Source organism: Notechis scutatus, chromosome 3, assembly GCF_049901735.1.
Source record: "Notechis scutatus isolate UNSWTSFEM ecotype Mainland chromosome 3, rNotScu1.2, whole genome shotgun sequence".
In the NCBI taxonomy this organism is placed as follows: domain Eukaryota; kingdom Metazoa; phylum Chordata; class Lepidosauria; order Squamata; family Elapidae; genus Notechis; species Notechis scutatus.
In genome coordinates, this window is record NC_142011.1 from 126,508,049 (window position 1) to 126,531,161 (window position 23,113).

Below are 23,113 nucleotides of genomic sequence, written 5' to 3' on the forward strand. Positions count from 1 at the left end.
TGTATGGACTTCAACTCCCAGAATTCCCCAGGTAGCATGCCACTCCAAAAAAATGCCAATCTTTTGTATTTTTTATGACCAGTAAGGGCATCAAAAACAGAGACAAAAGAACAAAGAGGAAGTTCTTTACTTGTTCTTTGTCTCTCTTTTTCTGCTTTTACTTGATTAGAAGAAGTTTAGGCTGGCCTCTTCAGACTGATTCCTATAGGAAGAATAAAACATTTTCTTCCTTTTCACTTTCCCCCACCAGGAGGAGAGCAAGCTCAGAGATTCAGGCTTTCTGTTAGAGAGTGTAACTTCCTGAGTAAACTTTTTTTTTTTAGGATCTTCCACCTTTATTCCTAGATATTTGAGGTACTATTCACACATAAATGCTCTCCTAAACAGGGACCACAGCGAATGAAGTAGAAGATTTCAATTAGGAGTACCTCAACTCTTCTCTAAAAAGGACATGCGGCTTTTAGCTGCATAGGAAATTAAAGCAAGTCAGGGTACAATGGCTAAAAAAATAGTACTGTAAAAACTGATGTTAAAATACTATGGAGAAAATAATGTGTCCATTTCTCCCCAATGTCCATTAAATATGAAAGTACCTCATAGTGGTGATTCACATCATTTGCATTATTGTGTATCAGTTGTACAATGACATCATTGCATGAATGAAGTAAATCACCATGGGTCCAATTTAAATTGAAATAAGTTAATTGAAACAAAGCCGTCTTGCCCAAACTACTTTGGATGCAATGGAGTTGTCTGTTACATTTGCAGTTGTTCACATGGAAATTAGATCCATTATACCCAAGGTTCATTAGTGGAATCCTTTTAAACAAGATTTCATTGTTGTAATTGTTGAAGTATTTATATATTTTTATTAAACCTAGCATTTTTGAGCTAATTACTGTTGGTTGAACCCCTTCCCCAAATTACTGATTGCAATATTACATGATGTAATATTGTATTTGCTTCTCATATGTTACATCACGATTGGGATCAGGATTATCTTCATAGTACCCTTGGATGAATTATCGGAGCTAGTCCAAATTGGAGCTGATGACTGATTTCCTGCCAATACTCACAACCAAATTCAATAGCCAGAGCTTTTCAAGATTGAAAAATCTGAGTGTGGGAAGGAGGAATATCCGGAACTGGAGCAGTAACTAGGGCAGTGGAAATATACAAAGGAGTCTCAAGCATCTGTCTCTACTTCCACACTACTGATGTGTTACTGGCATGCTTTGGGCTTTTTGGAGTACTTTGCTCCAAATAATGTTTTGAATTATTCTGCCATAGTGGAGTTATCCAAGAATCTACAAACAGGATATATGGATGGATCTATTACTTTATTGGATTTGTAATCTGTCCCAGTCCAAAGTACTCTGTGCTTTATGACAAACAGAACATAATAATAGTGACCCAAATGAATATCATAAACAAAAAAGAATCATAAAAAAGAATAAATCCCAGATAGGCTCTCACAGTTAGTTAGCAGTGGGATGAAAGGTATAGTGAAATAAAAGGTATAGTGACTTTCTATCTGTGGGTTACTTTTCCAATACCACTGTATTTCATACAGCTGCTATTTCAGCATTATCTCTAAAGGCAACTCTATTTAGAACATATTGATAAACATTTTAACATCTACAGAAATATTGCAAATAATAGAATAATTAGTAAATCTCCTAATCAAACTATGCAGAAAATCTGGAGAATGACATAATAGCCAACAGATTGGGAAAATCTGTTTACATACTAATACGAGAGAAAGAAGACTTAACAGAGTTTTCAAACTATAGTACAGCATCCTTAATTTCATATGCTAGGAAAATAATGCTTAGGATCACTTGATGCAGATTAAAACTATATAGAAAGGAAATGCCACATGTTCAAGCTGGCTTTAGAAAAGGCTGAGGAACAAGAGACATCATTGCTGATGCACCTTGGGTAATTAAGAAAGCCAAAAATTACTAATAAGGCAGAATATTCTTCATTGATTATCAAAAGATCTTCATGTCAAACTGTGAAATGTTCTTGGAAAAATGGGAAGCCCACAATATCTCATTGTCCTCATGTGAATCTTATTCAGTTCAGGAAGTTACTGTATGTAGAGAACATGGCAAGCAGACTGGCTCCTAATTGGCAAAGGAGAGTATAATCTCTATTTATTTAACCTACCTGGTGAATACATATTGAGGAAGCTTAATTTTATAAAGTTGAGGATGGTTTTAAAATTGGATGGAGAAACATCAATATCCTGCACTAAGATGATGACATTAGTCTGAGAGCTGAAAATGCAAATGATCTGGAAGCTGTAGTAAGAAAATCAGGAATGACAGTGAAAAGATGGGAGTAAGATTAAATATAAAGAAGAACTAATAACCAAACGTACAGCAGACAGTTGTAGAATTGACAATGAAGATATTAAAGCGGTGAGTAGTTTCTTCCTTTTAAGATTAGCTATCAGCAGCAAAGAAAGCAGTCTATCCATTGGGTAGAGATAAGCCTTTGGACAAGATGTTCAGGTATCTTGATATGTCAATAGCTGCAACGATCAGAATAAGGCAGACAGTAGTTTGTTCCTGTGCATAATGGAAGTCAAAGTTGGACTTTGAAGAAGCAACAGTCTAGTGAAGAAAAAGTTGGACTCTGAAGAAAGAGGGCAGAAAGAGTATTGACGCTTTTGAACTCTGGTATTGGAGAAGATTCTTGAAAATACCATGGTAGCCAAGAAAAAAAAAGTGCGGGGGCACGATGGCTCAGTGATTAAGGATGCTGAGCTTGTCAGTTGAAAAGTTGACAGCCTGGCTTTGGGACCCAAGCACCACACAAGGAGGTGAGCACCCTTTGCTTGCCCCAGCTCCTGCCCACCTAGAAATTTGAAAGCATGCAAATGCAAGTAGATAAATAGATACCATTTCTGTGGGAAGGTAAAAGCATTATGTGCACCTCAGCATATAGTCATGCTGGCCACATGACCATCAAAATTGTCGTCGGACAACACTGGCCCCCTCAGCTAAGAAACGGAGATAAGTACCACATCCCAGAGTTGGGAATGACTGGACAGGGAAACCTTTACCTTTAGTTTTAAAGTAATGTATCTTAAAATAAATTAATCCAAAGTTTTTGCTTGAGATACAAATGACCAAGTTTAAGTTACCATATTTTGGACACATTTTATGTGATGCGTTCATAATAATAATAATATAAAGAAGGTGAAAGAAAATAGCACAGAGCAGGGCCTTTTGGCTACTATACCTGTAGTTATTCTAACATCTACACAGGCACATGATGGATGTAAAGCGTAAATAAACTTTGCTATATGCTAATGACTCAAAGAACAAAGAGTGCAAAATGAGGTGATTTTTAAGTATTTCCATACCAGATTACATTTGTAATTTTTCTTAAGGAAATATATGTTAAAGTACATTCAATAAAATTGCCCTGCTGATAAGTTAAAGTCCAATGCTGACTCTTTACCTCAGCTAGTATGGGGGAAATCCCTTGGGTTTTTTTTGCAGAATTTTCACATAATCACTGGAGTACTTTACCTCTAGATAGCTATCACTTCTTTTAAGATGCTATTTTTCTCCATCAGATTGGTAGATCCAGCATAAATCTAAAGAGTTGATTAGCTACTCTTATATTAATTAGATACAATGAGTCACAAGCACTGATTTGATCTCTCCAGGCAGGAGTTTCTTGCCATACAATAGAGCTTACCCCTTCACATTAGAAATGGATTATCAAACATTAGAGTGGTAGCTTGCAGAAGATGAAGTAAAATAATTTGTTGTGCATAAGCAATGTCCCAAATTCTTTCATAAATTTCACAAGTCTAGCAGGTTTTAGAAGACGGTTTGACTTAGGTCATTAAACACTGGATTCCGCCCATATTAATTTAAGTCTTAGTGTGTCCCGGTCAATTCATATTGACTCTAACAATGTAAATCATGTTGTTTACGAGGCTGAGTTTCTGTGGTCTTCCATAATCTGCACAATTACCTTGAAACACAGCCTTAGCTTAGAAAGACAATACCATACACACTAATTCTAGCATCAGAGAGAGAATCAGTTGTTTTTGTCTAATGATTAGCAAATAAAGAAGCAATGGTTCCTGCAAACCAGAAAGAGTTGACACAGTTATTTTGCTTCCTTCATGTACACTATTGCTTTATATATGTATTCTGCATCCAGTTTCTTGGTCCAACAATTTTTATGGGTATCTATGGATGTACAAAACATGCAATAAATTTTGCAATTCTCCTTGAAGCTTCCTTTTAAATCCTTGAAATGTTCTGTCCAAACATGAGGTGAAGTTAATTTTGGGCTAGCAATTATAATTTAAAAACATTGTTTAATATACATTTTTATTATTCATAACATACTTTTCAATGTTTTCCTTGAAATTCTTCAAGAAAAATATTTAAGATTAATGCAAAAGACAGAAAACATTTGTAACTGAAACAGATGCTTCCAAAATAGCAGGAGCAATTTAGATTTTAGAAACAGAATTGATATTAAGTTGTCTAAACCCCCTATATCCTGTCTTTCCCTAAGTTATGTCATACAATTTGCTTTGTTTGAGTTTAGTACATTCTGTAACTCCAGAATGCCATCCTTACCAGACACTGTGCTGAGTGAGATGAGCAACATATAAATTCAATGAATGAATGAATGAAAATGAATGAATGAAGTGTGAATCCAGTCACATTTGACAGGAGTAATGTAAAACTAGCCCTGCTGGATTACATTAATGATTTAGTTAATCCTGTGTCTTGTTTTCCAGAGTCACCAAACAAACATGATGTGCACTGAACTGCTAGATCAGTGGGTTCAGCACTTCAGACTACACACAGATGCACAACAGCTTCAAAAAAAAATAAAATACAATGCAAACCAAAACTACCACCACCACAAAATGATGTAGAGAAAAATGCCAGCCATCTTCATGTCCTAGATGCTGGAGTTCTGTGAGAACTTTAATGAGGAAAGCAAGATGTGATAATGGTTTAGAACATTTTGGGAGTTGTCCTACTGCTGCTACCTGCCTGTCTACCAAATAAGAAGGGTGGATGGAAGAATGGGATTCTTAGAAAAAAGGAAGTCATTCTCTTATGAATCAGTGCATCACAAAAAAAAAGGTAATATATGCAGAATTGTTAGGATTGTGCAGTAGAGGGAGGAATAGTGGTAGCAGCAGAGTTTCACCAAAAGGATTATGTCCTCAAATCTGGTGATGTCATTAGCTAAATAACAGAAAAGCAACGCTCCTCTTTTAACACTATAGCAGTGATGGTGAACCTTGATGAATGAATACTGGTATACCACCCAAAAGGTCATGGCATGTCAGCTTTGACACATGTATCATAGCTTCCCCATCACTACCCTATAATTAGCTGAACATTTTGGATTTTGGAGTATATATTTAGCTAGAGATGGGTAAATACAGGTAGTCCTCGGTTTACAACCATGTGTTACGCAACTGTTCAAAGTTACTATACAACTGAAAAAAGAAAGTGACTTATGGCCGGTCCTCGCCCTTACAACTATAGCAGCCTCCCCACAGTCAAAAGTAAGGCACTTGGCAACTGTATATATTTTACAACACTTGTAGTAACCCAGGATCGTGGGAACACTTTTGTGACCTTCCCAGGAAAGTCAATGAAGGAAGCTGGATCCGCTTAGTGCCTGTTCAATTCATCTAACAACTGCAATGATTGACTTAATAACTGTGGCAAAAAAGCCATAAAATCAGTGCTTAACAGCCACCTTGCTTAACAATGGAAATTCTGGCCCCAACTGTGGTCATAAGTCAAGGACTACCTGTACGTCGTTCCATTCTTCAATTGTTTCGAAGCTAAAGGCTTCAGCCAGTTACTTCACTGATAATATTGGCTAAGGAATTAAGGGATTATTAGTTCACCAAACCTGCAGATAAGTCTTCAATTACAGGAGAAAGCTAGTGGAATTTTCATGCTGAGGTGTCCCTCTTCCCCAATACAGAACTGGGGAAAAATTCATTTTTTGAGTATAAAAATGGTTGTACCACGAGCCATCTTGTGACCAAAAAGATTTTTATGGAAATATGTATATTTTCTTTGTACATTTCATTATAAGTGCTTATGTACATATTAACACAGGGGAAAGATCAAAGGAATAGAAAGTGGTTGAAAATCGAGATGCGCTGTCTTGAAAATCAAAATAACTTGGGACTCCTAAAGTATTGATTCCACTATTAAAAGAAGCCTGCATAATTTAAAATGTTACAAAATCAAAGCAATGTAGGTAAATCTCAAAGAATCTCTTATCTTTTCCTCATAAAAAGGTATTATTTAAGATGAAAATAGATCTCTTGCTGCTTTCAAACCTCTTCATTTCAATGAAAATATGGGAAGCTAACCAAACCCACTTTCACAATATAGTTAGTCCTCGAGTTATGACCACAATTGAGCCCAATATTTCTGTTGCTTAAGTGAGACATTTGTTAGGTGAATTTTGCCCCATTTGACGATCTTTCTTGCCATTACTGTGAAGTGAATCACTGCAGTTGTTAAATTAGTGACACAATTGTTAAGTGAATCTGGCTTCCCCATTGACTTTGCTTGTCAGAAGGTCACAAAAGGGGATCCCATGACTTTGGTACACTGCAACTGTCATAAATATGAACTAGTTACCAATCATCCAAATTTTGATCATGCGACCATGAGGATGCTGAAATGGTCGTAAGTGTGAAAAACAGTCATAAGTCACTTTTTTCAGTGCCATTGTAAATTTGAATGGTCACTAAACAGTTGTAAATCAGGGACTACCTATATTAGATGTTTTTATTTATTATAACTATTTATATATTAGCTATTCCAGAGACTCAATGTGATTAATGATATCATAAAAGCAACTATCATAAAATTATAATCACAAAACATAATAAATTACCCTCCTTTCACGGATTCAGTTCCAAAATCAAGCTATCTAAAGATCCATGAAAAAAAGCAGCCACCCTGCCTTATTTTTAATTTCCACATGCCTGCTTGAATAAAATTATCTTTCTAGCCTTCTAGGTGGCCAATATATTGTGGTAGACCCCATCTACATTTTTACATTTTATTTGATTTGTCAATCGCTTACAAGATACAGGTATAAGAATAAATATAGTTTTGAATACATGAGATAGATACTTATAAGAAAAATAAAAACCAATAGGACAGGGATAGTAGGCACGATTGGTGCGCTTATTGGTGCGCTTATTGGTACGCTTATGCATGCCCCTACCTCTCCTCAAGGTGAGGTTTTCAACCATGTTGGAGCCTCAGCAGAAGTCTGCCTTCAAGTTTCCTACCCTTTTACTTCTTTTTTTTTTTTTGAAACAAATTTTATTGATTTTAAAGACAAACAAGCCATCATTAACCATTAAATACATAAAACCTCTTTCCATTATTAATTTTACAAGTCAATTAAAATATTATTTTATACAACATAATTCTGTTTTACACCATTTCGATATAAACATATAGATATCTCTTAACAAATTTCTCATTATTTCTCTTTTCGTATTCAATTTCATTATTGTTATTATTATTTTCTATATTTATCCAGTTTATAATCATCATCTTTATTCCTCTCTGACTTGATTACCATTATTTTCATCCAACATTCCTCCAGTTTTATTAATTCTCAAACAAAACATAAACACACAAAACACAAAAATATAAAACTTCTTTTAAGAAAGTAGTTTGTCCCCAGATTACCTCTCTTTGTATGGACTTCAATTAAATTCGTGCTCATCTTATATACCATTACCTATCTTATTTACCATTCTATATCTTCTATATAACTTCTCCCCGCTTTTCACTCTTCTTATTTCTATTTTATTTAATTCATTTTAATTTAAATCATTGTATTTGTATTTTTGTCCATTCTTTCCAAATTATCCATTTATCTCATTCCCTACAGTAAGAAAAGAAAAGAATTTCTCCTGAAATCACTGATCAAAGTATGATGCCTTTCTATCCTCCCCTAAATGAATATTTAAAATAACGCCTAATACCCAATCTGATTCTGCTTAGTACATTCTACCTGCTAACCTTTAAAAGAGAAGATAATAAGTCCATAATAATTAATATAATTAAATAATAAATCTAAATATTAAATCTTATAACATTCCAATTGTCTATTTCAAAAAAAACAAGTGCTACAATAATGAGTTTATAGTAGAATCAAAACAATAGTCAATTAAACTTTTTAATTAAACTCAATATTTTAAACATTCCTTTTAATCTTTTTATTAAATTTTAAAATCTGTCATTACTAAACATTTCAATATTTTAATCTTTTATTAATTCTTATAACATTCTAGTTTTCTATTTCTAATACAAATACTACAATACCATCTTATGTACCTTGCAGAATCTTCTTTTTAAAGAAATTATACATTACCCTTTATCCCTAAAAAAATTTCCTTTTTCCCATCTTGTTTCATACCTTTGTGGCTTTTCCCTCCCTTTTCCCTTCCTTTCTTATCCCACCTGGCCTTTTTACCTCCCCCTCTACTAACCTCCGCCTTTTAGCTTCCCCTCTCTGTTGTATTCCTTTCTCCTTTTGCTCAGTAACATTGAGTTGGTTTTGCATCTTATTTTTCCTTTCTTAAGTGTTTTTTTAAATCTTAAGTCCTTCATTTTCCTTCCTTTCTTTCTCCTTTCTCTCTTAATTAAATTTTTAGATTCATTGAAGATGGCTTTCTTCTTCTTCTTCTTCTTCTTCTTCTTCTTCTTCTTCTTCTTCTTCTTCTTCTTCTTCTTCTTCTTCTTCTTCTTCTTCTTCTTCTTCTTCTTCTTCTTCTATTTCCTCCATCTGTTGTTGTGTTTGCTGATAAATAGCAAGCGCCATTTCTAAAAAAGGAAGGCTTCTTTCACAGTGTCCTTACTTTCTTCATATTCCTTTCTAAGTTCATCAACAGATAAAGCCATTCTTTGTTCTTCTTCTTAGAGCAACCAAATTGTTTCAAAAGTTAAAACAATTCCCAAAGTCCCAGAGACATCAATCAGTCCAAACAAAGCACAAAGTTCTCACTTTCTCTTCCTGGGGTGGTATCAGTAAAGAGGAAAAGAAAAAAGCCCAATCTGTATTTTAAAGCCTTGTTGCAATTAATTTCTAGTCTCAAGATCTTCAAGGCATCTCCTCCAGCAAGATCTTAATATTTTTTTTGTCCTCTCCCTTCCCACTTATAACAAGAAGCCATTTTGGAAGAAACATTTCTGAAGATATCCAGAAGGTGAGCCATAAATGAACTGGAACTTTGAATTGGATTTTGGAAATCCGTTAACAACAGACAATACAGTAACCATTACACTGGTGCTATGTTAGTGAATCTAGGATGTGATGGCTCAGTAGCTAAGACCCCTGGACGCTCAGGGAGCCGTCGATCAGAAAGGTTGGCAGTTCAGCTGGTTCAAAGCCGAGGTGGCCAGCCTGTGTGGATTTGTAACAGTCAGCTGGGTGGAAGGTGTGGGGGGGGGGGGGGGGGGGGGGGGGGGGGCAGGGGGGGGGGGTGTAATCCTAGTACAGTGTAACGGAGTCAGCTCCCGTTACTTGTCCCAGCTTCTGCCAACCTAGCAGTTCGAAAGCATGTAAAAATGCAAGTAGAAAAATAGGGACCACTTTGGTGGGAAGGTAACAGCATTCCATGAGCCTTCGGCATTTAGTCATGCCAGCCACATGACCACGGAGATGTCTTTGAACAGTGCTGGCTCTTCGGCTTTGTAACAGAGATGAGCACCACTCCCTAGATCCAGAAAGGACTAGCATGTATGTGTGAGGGGAACCTTTACCTTTATGTTGGTGAAACAAACCACATCTGTCAGCAGCTAGGCTACTACTGTTCAACAAACTACTGTAGTTTCTGGTTGACTTAAGAGGCTGCTTGATGTAAAACATGTTACAACCTGTAATTAAGGACAGAGCTTTCTCTGACAGAATGGGCAGCTACTGAGACACCTGCTGAAGATGGACAAAAGCTCCAGCTGCTGCTGGAGAAGGGCCTGAGAGTTCAGAAAAACCCCAGGCCATGGACTTGTTCCTTCCAGAGGTACAACCTGAGCCAACTGAAAAGAAGATGCTTCCATACAAACTAAACTCTAACCAGCTAGGAATTATTCAGAAAATGGATATGGATGGCTATTTTTATGCCTATTAACACACAAATATTCCTTGCTAAAATCATTTAATCATTAAGTCAAAGGAAAAAGCAAGAAACATTCTCATAAAACACTGAGTAATCTTTTGAGGACAAGGAAAATTCCTTAAGTGGAAAGAATAAGTGATTATTTTTATTAACAATTATAATTAGTTGTTTCCAACCTGCCTGACAAAGCTATCTTACATGTTAATCATGCAAAAGAATGCCCAATACCAGATAGCCTTCATTTTACCCATTCATGTTGTGCAGCTTCTCTACCTCTGCCCTTAATTCCCAAATAGAATTAATGAATAACAAGATAATCTGGAAGAACCAGATTAAGCCACTGGTTTGCTGAAGGGTAATTTACTAACTAAGCTGCAATTGACCAGGTTCCCACTTGACCCCAAAAATGGTTTACAAATCAGAATATGTTACTGTTTCCCCATTCTATTTATGCTTTCATAGTAACCCACTAGGAATGTTTTTCCAGTGATATTCACTGGTCTGCCAACGTAGATTTTAGTCCTGAAAATTCTTGAATGAATAGATGTTTATGTATGTCTTAATAAATTAGGACATCTGAGATATGCATAGATTAAGGCACCCCAGTTGGGTGCAAAACAGTGTTTTCACATATTCCAGATGAATTAAATGCATTGTCCCCAGTCATAAGAAAATTAGCTATTAATTAACTAGCTCATTAAAACTAATAACCTTTATAATGAAATCCTCTGTATCTCTGTAAAAAGTGGTGTTCAGAATGTGTTTTACTTCCCTGCAAGCAAACATAAAACTGCAGATTTAATTTACTTGTATCTAATTTGGTCCGGTGATTTAATTGGAATTTATTTTCTGTGGCTCAATGGATATTATGTCTATGCTGTCTTATTTCAAAATTAGAAGTCAAACCTAAAGGGGAAAAAAATCTTTTTATTAGAAAATGAACATTCTTTTGGGTTTAAAGTGATTTTTAAAAAGTAATCCAGTATATTCATTCCTTAGATAAGACTTTTAACTTTGACTATAGGAGGATTATAATAAAACAACCTTATCAATATTATAACAGACAAAGTCTGGAACATTGGCTAATGACAGCACTCCAACGCAAATATCAGTTATATTTTGGTTTTGCAACTGTCCTTGTCTTTGAGCTCTGCACAGATAAATTCATCACGTCATCACCTTTTCACTGTGAAAATAAAAGATCCCATTCACTCTGCATGTTAAACTCATGGTTTAAGCCACAATTATCTTAGTAAAGGAACCAATCTGAAAAAAACAACAACCATGAAAAAGGCCTTTTTCTTTGCTTACCTGGGCTGTCCAGTGGATATTTGTTTGAGAGTTCTCTAAATCATGTTTGCTGAATTAATAAGAATTTATATACGAGCACTTACACAGAACTGGCAGGCAAGTATTATTCATAAAACAAGTTGTGCCCATTTTTTCTTACAAATGTTCCCATTACAGTTAGATGTTTGTGCTTACACACACTCACTCTCCTACATAGAGTTGGTCTTAATCCAATTTGAAAACCTTCCCAGGGGAAGAAAAATAAATTGAAAAAAGCTGGGAAGAGGTCATCAAAGGGAAAACGAGGCAATTACTTTAGGTACCTTACTTTGTGTGAGACTGCCCAAACTAATTGTAGTTAATTCTTCATTATTATGTTTCTACAATCCAGAACAAGTCTCTGGGATTTTCAGTCTGAAGATCCAAAATAACTTGATTGGAATATTCTAAATTTTGGCTATATGGACATATATAGTAAACTATTATAGATTGTCCTGCTACTTTTGTAGCAAAGTTGCTTGGGACAGCCCAACCAAAAAAGAAGGGGCCCTATTTTCTCACAGCTAAAGATTTTCAAAAGAATCCTAGGGTTAGGGGCAATACATTATTCTTGAAAAATTTTGCCTAAAAACTACAAAGAATGAATGTATTGATTATATTTTTGCAAACATGTTAGGAAGCAAAAATATTCGGCTTGTTGCAGGTTTAGAAAGCGACAAGCATCTGGATGTTCCTAACATGAGAACAAATTTAATAAATAAATGTTTAAAAATGCAATTCTAGCAATTCTGTACCACTTCATTTATACTTAGCAGGCTTCTGTATTGGTCTCCAAGTACAGGAAGCTACTGCCATGTTTCTTAGGCAATGATCCAGAAATGGCTGATCGTTAGGGGTGTGCAATCCTTCGGAATAGGAGCTTTGGGAAGTATGAGCCAACTTCAAATCCAACCCCTGCCAACAACCCATTAAAGCAGCCACATCTTTCCCCTGGATTACACATGTAGAAAGGCTGCTCCATCTTTGGGTCTATGACAACTCACCATGGCCAACTTACCATGGGACAACTCACCATGGCTAACTTGCCACGGGACAAGAGTTACCCTAATATTGAACAAATAGTCGAATAGGATAATTAAAGAAAGGATACCAAAATAGGGACAAAATAAGATGTGAATGACTAGTTAAAATAACTTTTAATTATTTTAAATAATGGAATTGAATCAAATTGTCCTGCAGCAAGTTGTCCTGTAGCAAGTTGGCCGTGGATAGTTGACTGTGGTTGAGTTGATTGAGGTGAGTTGTCCCATTCCGTCTTTCTTTTGCCTCCCATTCTAGCTTTCCGTTCTTGTATTTCATGACATTCTCTCATATAAGCCAAGTACTAATCTGGTATTTAAACTCCTGCATTGATTACACTGGGTGCAAGTTTTTACAATCTGTCAACTGCTTGATTTGTCAAATAAGCCTACACATTTACTCTTTAACCTGGAGCTTTCATATTTGGTATGCTAAGTCCAAGTAAATTCCATTCTATTATATATATATGGATTACACCCCTCAACTACAATCTGGTATACACTTATCTAGGAATAAGTCCCATTGAATTCAATGCAATTTAGTTCTGAGTATGTACAGCTGTGTACATTAGCTGTAGTTACGCAAGGTATTGGCATTATAAACTACTATCTTCCAGATTTGGTTCTTAGACCTTCCTTACTATATTCTTGCTTGGAATGATGGAGTTTGCATTTATGTTCAAATGCAGTCCTGCCACTTTCTCAAAAGTCTTATGATAAAATCCAGGTTGGGAGAAAGGATGTTGCAAGTAAAATGACACTAAAATAGACTTTGTTTGCAGTCTGGTTCACAAAAAAGAAAAATGTTCACTTCATTAGGAGGGACCTTCTCATCTGCCCACATGTTCCAGTATCTAGAAATATGACTCAGTTGACTGTAAAACATCATTCCCACTTCATGTTCATCAAATTTTAAGAGAAAGTACCATAATTTGCATCAATTGCAAAAACATTTCAAATTCCCTTGAAGTTGCACATTTTTCTACTGCAGAACTATACCAGTGTTTTTACAGCTTTTTTTTGGTTTCATAACTCAAAGCATTTATAACATGCCATTTTAACTGCATCATTTTTGCTATTACACAGCAATCTTTCTGCTGTGAGATTTGGTGACAGCTTATACTGCTTTCCCTCTTTTTAAAGCAGTTTTCTGCTTCTTCCCATCATTTCCCCAGCCCTATGACTCCACTGGCTGGGGATAAGGGGTACAGGAATTCAACAAGCTGCCAAATTGGGAAAGGCACCTATATACAAGTATTGGCTCTGAGGAAGCTAGACCTGCTGTAGGAAGAAAAATCAATTCCAGTTCCAAGCTGGGAATAAAATGGAGGCTGCTTAAGGAAGAAAGTTTATTGATGAGCAGAACTAACAACAGCTTGCAGTTCTGGGACAGCTGACAAATTGGTTTGATGAATACATGCATTTTTATAGGGTTCTGACATGCTCCTAGTAGTTGAGCCTTGTCTCTTTTGATATCCTAATGGTGGTGGATTAATCCTATTATGTCCTAAAAATCACGTCCGGTTTTCTGTATTTCTCCTTTGGGGAAATATTCCATCCTGCCCCTTTTAATATTAAGAATAAATAATATTTTAATCTGGAGAAACGGGGGTGGGGGGCTTCCTACACTCTTAAGATCCGATGAGGTAGGTCCCCAAACCCCAAAAGAATCGCCTTCTAGCTTCCCCCAAAGCGCGGCCTCCTGCAAACGCTGTGGGCTGGATCCAGCGCAGCGCGTCCCTTTCACGCCCTTTGAGTTTTCGGCCTAAGCGCTTCGCTGCCGCTGCTGCTGCGGCGGGCGGGTAGTTCGACTGGTGCTGTGCCCAGGCCGCGACGTGAGGAGGAGGAGCAGCAACAACAGAGCATTTCTCTCTCCCTTTCCACCGGCTCCTGCTTTCTCGGGGGAAGACGCGAAGGAAAGAGAGGGAAGGGGAAAAAAACAACAAACCAAACTCATAGAGACGAGCTTGGGTAAAGCAGGCCACGTGCTTAACGCGCCAAGGGAAAGCGGCTGGCAAAAGGAGGCGATTTTTTAAAAAAGAACAAGAAAAAAAGAAAGAAGAGCGGCGCGGCCTTTTCCTAGGCGGCTTTCTCCCTCCGCTAAGCGGCAAAGTCGGCCAGCTAGCAAAGCTCCCACCTCTTTCTGCCCTCACAGCCCCGGAAAGAAGAGGCGGCGGAGGGAAGAGCAGTGCAGATCCTGTGTGATCTCCACGCCGAGGATGTGTGCTTCTTCCCCGCTGCCACCCCCCTCCGGCTCCCATCACTTTCCGGCAGCCGGCTCGCCCACCTCGGGCTGAGGCGGGGCGCTCGCAGCTCCCTCCAGTGGGTGGGGTGGAGATGGTGGTTTGTTTGGTGTTTTTTTTTTTTGACTTTCCCCTCCTTGGGGTTCTGATAATGGAAAAAGCGGCCGGAGATATTTCTGGCGGCGGAGGTAATGGTGCCGCCGGCGTCCCTCCTCCTCCTTTTTTTTCCACTAGCGGCAGATTATTGTGTGGGAGGAGGGCAGGAGCAGCGGTGGCAACAGGGATGGACTTGGTGTTTGGGATTTCTTGCTAAAGGGAGCAACGCAACCGCTCCGCGCACCAGACCAGAAAAGGAGGCAGACGCGAGTGGAGCCGCTGCTTGATCGCTTGATGCCTCGCCGCCTTGCTGGGGAAAGCCGGCAGCCTCGTTTTTAAAGAAGCATCCGCTTCTTCTTCCGCCCTTCGTCGCTCTCCTGCTTTCCCACCTGGTAGCTTTCCCGCTCCGGCAGATGTGTTTGGGGTCGCTGCGCAGCTGGGACTATGGTGAAATTTCCGGCGCTCACCAACTATTGGCCCCTCATTCGCTTCTTGGTCCCTTTGGGCATCACCAATATAGCCATCGACTTCGGGGAACAGGTAAAAAAAAAAAAAGCCCAGCAATTTCTCCTGCTATTTTTATTTTTGTTTTAATTGGGGAACTTTATTGTTTCTGCGATTAACATCTTTAGGAGGGGAAACTCCCGCGAGTTGCAAGGTTGCCAAAGAAGCGGTGCTTCGTTGCCAGTCTATTTTTAGGCTCCCTAACGCCGAGTGATGACAAAACGCCACAACGAAGCTCCTTTTTCCTGGAGAACCAGATTCGCGGCCGGGTGGCAAAAACAAAAAAACGCCGACTAGATAGTTTGGAGTGTCAGAGGCCAAGCCAAGTCTTTCCTAGGAGCGGAGGACGAACTGATGGGGTTGGACCCCCTAAGATTAATTATTGCAAAACGCCCCCCCCCCCATAAAAAAAAAGCTGCGGGAGAGAAAAGAAGACCTAGCAGACCGCGCAATGGGTGGTGGTAGTGGTGGAATTATCATGGCTAGGTAAAAAAAAAACCCGATTGCATACAGTTCGTTATATTATCTTTAGGGGAGGCTCCCAGGGTTCAGCTACTATTGTGTCTTTCGAAGCAATATTATGTAATGCCAGACGAACCCAAAATGCTGCCTGCAGCATGCAGGGAAATGAAGTTGCCTGCAATTCGATTAAATGATTGCACCTATATTCATTTATTGGAACGCCAGAGCTTGATTGACGGGGTGGGGGGGGCAGAGAATATTAGGCCCAAGCCCTCCATTAATTTATGGGAATTGCTCAAGGTTTTTGTTAATTCCCCTCCCCCCAATTCTTTAACATCTCATCTTTTGTTTCCTTGGAAGTAAACCCTGCTGTAATAGTTGAAGAGGGCTTACCCTCCCCCCTGAATAAGTATAGAGAGATTCACAGCCTAGATTGATTTCTTCATACATACCCCTTCCTCAGTTCTTTGAGAGAATTAGTCATCATTAAAGATCCTGGAATTTCTTACATGTTCACACATGGATCATATTTTTCTCCCCCCCCCCCCCTTCCATAGAGTAGAAAGCTGAGTAGTGCTACAACCTTGCCACTGCTGATAACATGTGATTAAAAAAAGTAAACCGGCTCCAATTCCTGCTGCTTCAATTAATTTGTCCTTGAGTGACTGATGATGCCATTAAAGGGCATTCGGAAGGGATGTGTTTGGAGTTGGAGATAAAAACTGTACAGAGATTTATCTTAGGAGCAAGGCCTGCCTTGCTAGAGCTTGTGGGAAGTGTGCTGTTGCTTTAAGATTGGCCACACCTGTTAGTTTCTATTGGCAAACTAAGTAGATTTAATTGATCAGCTTGTTTGAGGACTGCCTTTTAGTGGCATGCTGCAGTCAAGGTTTGTGACTTTGGAGGTGCTTGTCTGCTTCTGAACTCCTGCATTGGGTGCCAACCTTTAACTATTGTCAGTGTAATAAAAGGAGGAGAGCAAATTGTGTCCTCTCATATTTGCATCCAACTACTAGGGTTCATCCTTTCAAAGATGAACTGTGCTTAACACATCTATGATTTTAAATGTATGTTTTACTACCTAGCCATTGATAAAATATAAATGTAACAAATGGATTCCACATTGTCAGCTCAATTAATCAGAATGTTGGATTACTCACAGCAAGGACAGAGAACCTGCATCTCAACAACAGGTCTTAGTGTTGCTCATCACTTGCTGTGCTGGTTGAAGTTCTCTTAGTAGTAGTTCAGCAATATTTAAAGAGCCAAATGTTCTCTGTTAGTTACTCTGTACTTACCTGAGTTTACTTGCTGCTTCATTCATGAAACTGCTCTTACTTCTGCAGATCAGTGTATCTTGGTTTAACATAAATGTCAAGTTCTTGATATTAAAAATATTTAAATTTTGATAGTCTGCTGGAGAATTACATTGTTTTTATTTATGTGTATTGTAGCTAAATTGGAAAGGGCAATATAATTAGAATATGCATTGTCTAGAGGCTTCAGAAATTCTGAATACTTATTGACAAACACTAAATGGGATAGACCTGTTTTGGCAGCTCTTCTTATATGTAGCTCCCAAATGGATCATGTTGAAGTACTAATTTGGAAGATGAATGGCTACTACTAATGCTTTCTGTTATTCTTTCCCCTATATATATATTCTCTATCCCATATAGAATATAATACAATATGGTATATGCAAGAATGTATCCTTAGTTAAATCTTTCAGAGTAGTAGTTACTCCACTTCTGTATTTGTTCATAGTATAACCCTATACATAGTTACTCAGAAGCTTGACTGTTAGTTCACTGGTACTTGTGGTTGGGATTATAGCTTTCATGTTAAATTTCGATTAGAAACAAATTCATTGAGAAACTCTTGAGGAAGATCCATCCACTTGCTAGTCTAGTTCTGATTATGACATAGTTGTTTAAGAATTTAGTGTCTGATTTGTAATAATTGATAATAAATATCTTTGGTATTTTAAACTGTAACATCCAAAATAAAAAATCTTAATTTTAAACTGAAATGGAAAGGGGTTGGAATGATTTCAATAAACATCTTTAAATGTGGTTTCTTCTACTTAGGAGTTTCAATCACATGGATACAAATAAGCAAACTTTTTTTTAAAAAATAACTTTCCTTTTTCCTGGAACTTAATAATTAAAAATTACTTCTGCTTGGCTGATTTAATGGGACGTATATAATTCTCAAATCTATTCTGAAGTTTTACTTTTCTGCTTGATAATTTAATTAGTACACAGCAATTAAGAATATGTAAGATATACCCATTTACCTGGAGTAAATCTCACTGAACTTAGTATGAGTACAGCTTTTGTTTGGAGAGAAACCAGAACATAATGGGGTGGGGTGGGAAGTAATCTATTTTTTTTTACTGGTGGACCTCTCTTTCCATGGTTCCTGATAGAGAAGAATTTTGTGAGAGAATTTCTAAACTCAACTCTTAGGTCAACACTTTTAGTTATCTTTCAGGAACATGAAGAGAGATGCAAAATATCTGTTGACTTAGAAAGATGGGAAGAAGAAGCCTAAAACTAAAACCCTGGATTGTAGACCTATATAGAACTGTGATTGCTGGCCACTGCAGTAGACACATTCTGTTGTACAGTATATGGCTTCCCGCCCCCAGAAGACTGCAATAAAGTAACTAACCTTGCTGAGTCATGTTGTGAGTCTTTCACCAATAACAAAGTCCCAAATAATAATTTCAGAGTGTGTAGCCTTTGGACATAGCCAAGCTAGGTACAAAGCCTGCCAGATTTCTATTTAAGGATTTTTACAATAGGCTGCTCCCGAGCAATTGAACTCATGGACATGCTGTACTTTGTCCAAATGATGACTTCTTAACCTTCTTATCAAAGACCTGCCTGCTATCCAGGCTTTGAAGGAAAAAAATAGAAAGCATTGCACTTTGGATTTTCCCGCCTAGGATCTAGCATTACAAAAGTTAACAAAGTTTGTGCCCACCCTAAAAAGCTGTGTCACTATGCAGTCTTATGTGGAGGAAGCTTTGATGACAAATTCCTCTATTTACAATAATACAATCAAATCTCTTAGATATGGAAATAATGTCAAGTCAAATAGAAGAAGAAGAATAGGGAAGGCAAGTACTTAGTTACAGATAAAAATATCTGAACTAGTTACTTATTATCTATTGAATTTTGGGGCTTTGGGTTTGAGGTTTTGGGTTTATTGCAGAGTTTGTTGCAAAGACTATAATGGGAGAGAGATTAGACTGGTTTGGTCAAAACAAGAAGACATTCGGGAATGTCTATGATGTGGCCATTTGGAAATGGGAATCCAAAGGCATCCACACTAACTCATCAAAACGACGAAATCTGGATTGTATGTCACAATGTAAAGTCCAACCCTTTCATACTTGTATACAGTATTGTGATGCAGGTAGGGCAGGGTTTGCATCAGAACACACATTTAATCACTTGCCTCTCCCCTGCCCCTGGACATCCATGCGGAAGCCACCATGAATAGGATGAGATATTCACAATAGACTCAATCAGCTGCCAGAGCTTGCTAGATATAGCCATGCATAACGTAATGCTGAGTATATTAAGTTATGCAAACATGTATATACAACTCCCAGAGGTCTTTACTTAGTGTATTGTTTAAACACTGTCATTGTAGCTTGCAAACTGTATATGTCACAGCATTTAAATAATTTGCAAAGTTAGAATAATTTTATAATATAGCAACATGTGAATTCATTTATTCAACAAACTATGGCCTTGTGAATTCATAGAAGTGTGATTTATTCAGTAAGCCATGGCTTAGCACAAAGTGGGAATCCAATCACTGACTCGTAATGAATTAGTTGATGTCTTTTGTATTACAGGTAGTCCTCAAATTATGACCACAATTAGGACTGGGATTTCCATCACTAAGCAATGAGGATGTAAAATGTGATGTCATGTGACTGCGTTGCTTAGTGAGGGCAATCATGGCAGTCTCAGTTGCCATTCTAACTCCAGACGTGTGAGTTGTTAAGCGGAAAGCACCGGTGATAGCAGGTAAGGGACATGAGGGAGCCACAGGGAGGTTGGGAAAGCCTGTGCAAGTTGGGGGAGAGTGTTATGCAGAACAGCATGAGCTCAGGGGATGCTGAAGAAAGAGGATGCGGTGTGTGTATGCTTGTATTTATGTGTGAGCTCAGGGAGGCTGGAGAAAGAATACAATTTTATCTGATTGTTGTGCACTGCCCAACAATGGTGAGATAGGCTGCTATATTTTCAGGCAATTTTCAGACATTTCAGACAAATGGTATAAGGCAGGAGCGTCCAACTCAATTTCATTGAGGGCCGCATCAGGGCTGTGCTTGACCTCAGGGGGCCGGGCGAGTGTGGCCAACTGGGTGGGTGTGGCCAGCTTGACACCAGTCACTGGGTATGGCTGATGGGGTGGGTGTGGCCAGCTTGACGCCACTCCCTAAACTGCTAGCATGTTTCCTCTCTGCACTGGGTAGACTGGCCTGAAGCCACGCTGGCTTGATGTTTCCTCTTTGCATTGGGTAGATCGGGCGGAAGCCATGCTGGTCCAATGTTTCCTCATTGCATTGGGTAAACCGGATCGAAGTAACGTGGGCTGGCTCCTTACATTTTCCAGGATGGCCCCATGGGCCAGATCCAACCACATCGCAGGCCAGATTCAGCCCACGGGCCTTTGACACACTTGGTCTCCTGCCTGGGCAGGAAGTTGGACTGGAAGACTTCCATTATTCCTTCCAATTCTGATGTTCCGCATTCTATAAATTTGATTAATACATTTTAAAAAGTGCTGCCACAATTTCTGGCATACCATGGCTCTGGAGCTGCAAGTTGCATCCCAGGATGAGTTGCATCCCAGGATGAGGCTCAGATCCATCCTGGACTGAGAAGCATGGCACAAAGAGGCTTCTTGGTGCATTGTTGCAAGAGACCCCTGAGCTGAAATGCAAAGCCAAGCATGAATTTGGTAACAAAATTTCATATCTCATTGCAGGAGTTCCAAGATTTCGTCTTCCCTAAAATAGAGATATGAAACCTTTCTGGGTTAATGTGCAACTAGGTTGCTGGATTACATTTAATTTGCCATGCTTGAGCTTGCTGAATAGTAATACTACATTTTGTTACTGAGCCTTCTGATAGTAAAGGGGTGCTATTGATAGACGTGGCATTAGGCCTTGGATAGAAAAAGAGGTTGTTTTGTTACATTGATTGATCCAAACCGCCGTGGATATTAGGAAATGAGCCATTTCTGTGGTTCAGTTACATTCATTCTTTTTTTAGGGAAAGACATTGCAGTTTCCTTGTAGACATTCTGTTCAATCATAAGCCTTTAGCGCAACCTTTTTTTTCTGTCAGTTTTGAAAACTCTTTCTTTTAAGCCTGTCATAACTTCCTTTTGGATACCTGTTTCTTCTACCTAACCTGAGTCCATTTGTGACATAAGTAAATAAAAGTTTAACTTTAATTATGCAAGTGAATGCTGGAACATTGGGTATTTATGTGCATTATTGAAGACTGCTTTTGTACTTAAAGATTAAGAACCATCATGCTTGTGACAGTTTCTTCTAAATGCCATAGATCGGACAAATGCCAGAACAAAGCTATTGCTCTTTTTATATGTATCCCAGAACTATTTAAATGAATCCTCTGAATCCTGAATTCTCTACCTGACTTAGCAGGAGTTTTTATATCTGGGCTTTTTGACCTACAGGAAACACTATAATTATTAATTTGCTCATGTTAATATCAGTTGCATTGGCATTTCTTTGGAAGTTTCAAGTTTTTTTGTCTTGTGATTTTTGTTGTTAGTTGCGAAGTTGTGTCCGACCCATCACAACCCCATGGACAACGTTCCTCCAGGCCTTCCTGTCCTCTACCATCTTCTGGAGTCCATTTAAGCTCACACCGACTGCTTCAGTGACTCCATCCAGCCACCTCATTCTCTGTCGTCCCCTTCTTTTTTAGCCCTCAATCGTTCCCAGCATTAGGCTCTTCTCCAGGGAGTCTATCTTGTGATAGATCTATCCGGTGATAGATCAGCATTTACATCGTGGGTGTCAAACTGGATTTCTTCAAGGGCTGGATCAGCATTGTAGTTCTCTGCCGTGGGCCAGCCGCGGGTGGGGAGATAGCACCCTGCTGGCCAAAATAGGGCTCCATGCCCTGTTTTTGGCCTGGGAGGCCTTCTGCAGCACTTTGCTGGCCCAAACAAGGTGCAGTGTGTGCTGTGGGCAGCCCCTTGTAACCCGCTTTGGCTGCCAGAGGCACCGCGGGCCAGTCCTTTGCTATTTTCAGGCTGGCCCCATGGGCCAGTTTTAAGCACCCCTGATTTACACCCAATAGTAGTAGAAGTCTAATTTAGAAGATGGCATTGGATACATAACTGATTTCTTTAGTAATATAAACTATACTGGTATGTCAAAATCAAGGCCCTTTTATATCAGGGTTTTCAGGGAAGAACTAAAGACTAGAAGGACTCATTTTTAACAAAATGTTTAACAGATGCAATGCTAAAAGTTTCAATTCCCTTTTGATTGTTAGTTTATCATTCTAATCCATTCAATTCAATTAGCATATATGAAAATTTCCAGCATTCCAGAAATAGTAATATCATTTTTTTTTAATTCATATTTTTTTCTATTCACAAAATTTGATCAAATTAGGGACTTTTCTACTCATCTAGTGAAAATTTGTTCTGGAGGTTGAGGAATTAGTTGGGGGCTGAAAGCAGAGGAAGAAACAGCTAAAATAATGACAACAGCAAACACCATTTACCTGAGATTTCCACAAATGGAAAGACTTTTCAATTATGTAAGAACATAACTCAGATAACTCAGTGTTGCAGATATACCGAAGAGCTGAGATTACTTAAACATTGTGTTACTCAACATTTTAATTCAATGCTGTGCTGGGTCAACAGGATGGGAAATTGCTTTTTTTCCAGTAGCTAAAGAAGAAAGAGAAAGCAGCAATGACATCAAGAGAGAGGTCAATTTGCCCCTATCAATTGTACCCTATCATGGTAAAAACCTCTACCAGTGTTATGCCCAAAGAGGTGAGATTCAATTTTTTTTTACAACTGGTTCTGTGGGCGTGGCTTGGTGGGCATGGCAGGGGAAGGATACTGTAAAATCTCCAGTCAGAGGTGATATTTGCCGGTTCTCTTAACTACTCAAAATTTCTGCAACTGGTTCTCCAGAACTGGTTAGAACCTGCTGAATACCACCTCTGGTGACAAAGGTA

At 38.4% G+C, this 23,113-nt stretch overlaps 1 protein-coding gene and 1 long non-coding RNA gene across 2 annotated transcripts in view; both read left to right on the forward strand.

The window, feature by feature from the left end:
• Positions 1-9,966: 9,966 nt before the first annotated feature.
• LOC148131392 (uncharacterized) lies at positions 9,967-11,450 on the forward strand. The gene is made up of 2 exons (XR_015748360.1): positions 9,967-10,374; positions 10,439-11,450. It is a non-coding gene; the product is annotated as an uncharacterized LOC148131392 (long non-coding RNA).
• Positions 11,451-14,347: 2,897 nt separating this feature from the next.
• Positions 14,348-23,113, forward strand: part of ANKH (ANKH inorganic pyrophosphate transport regulator) — a 106,584-nt gene continuing 97,818 nt past the window's right edge. The window contains exon 1 of the mRNA XM_026673428.2: positions 14,348-15,422. Within this exon, the coding sequence (XP_026529213.1) occupies positions 15,327-15,422 (96 nt within the window). The 5' untranslated portion in view covers positions 14,348-15,326. The remainder of the gene's footprint in view (positions 15,423-23,113) is intronic.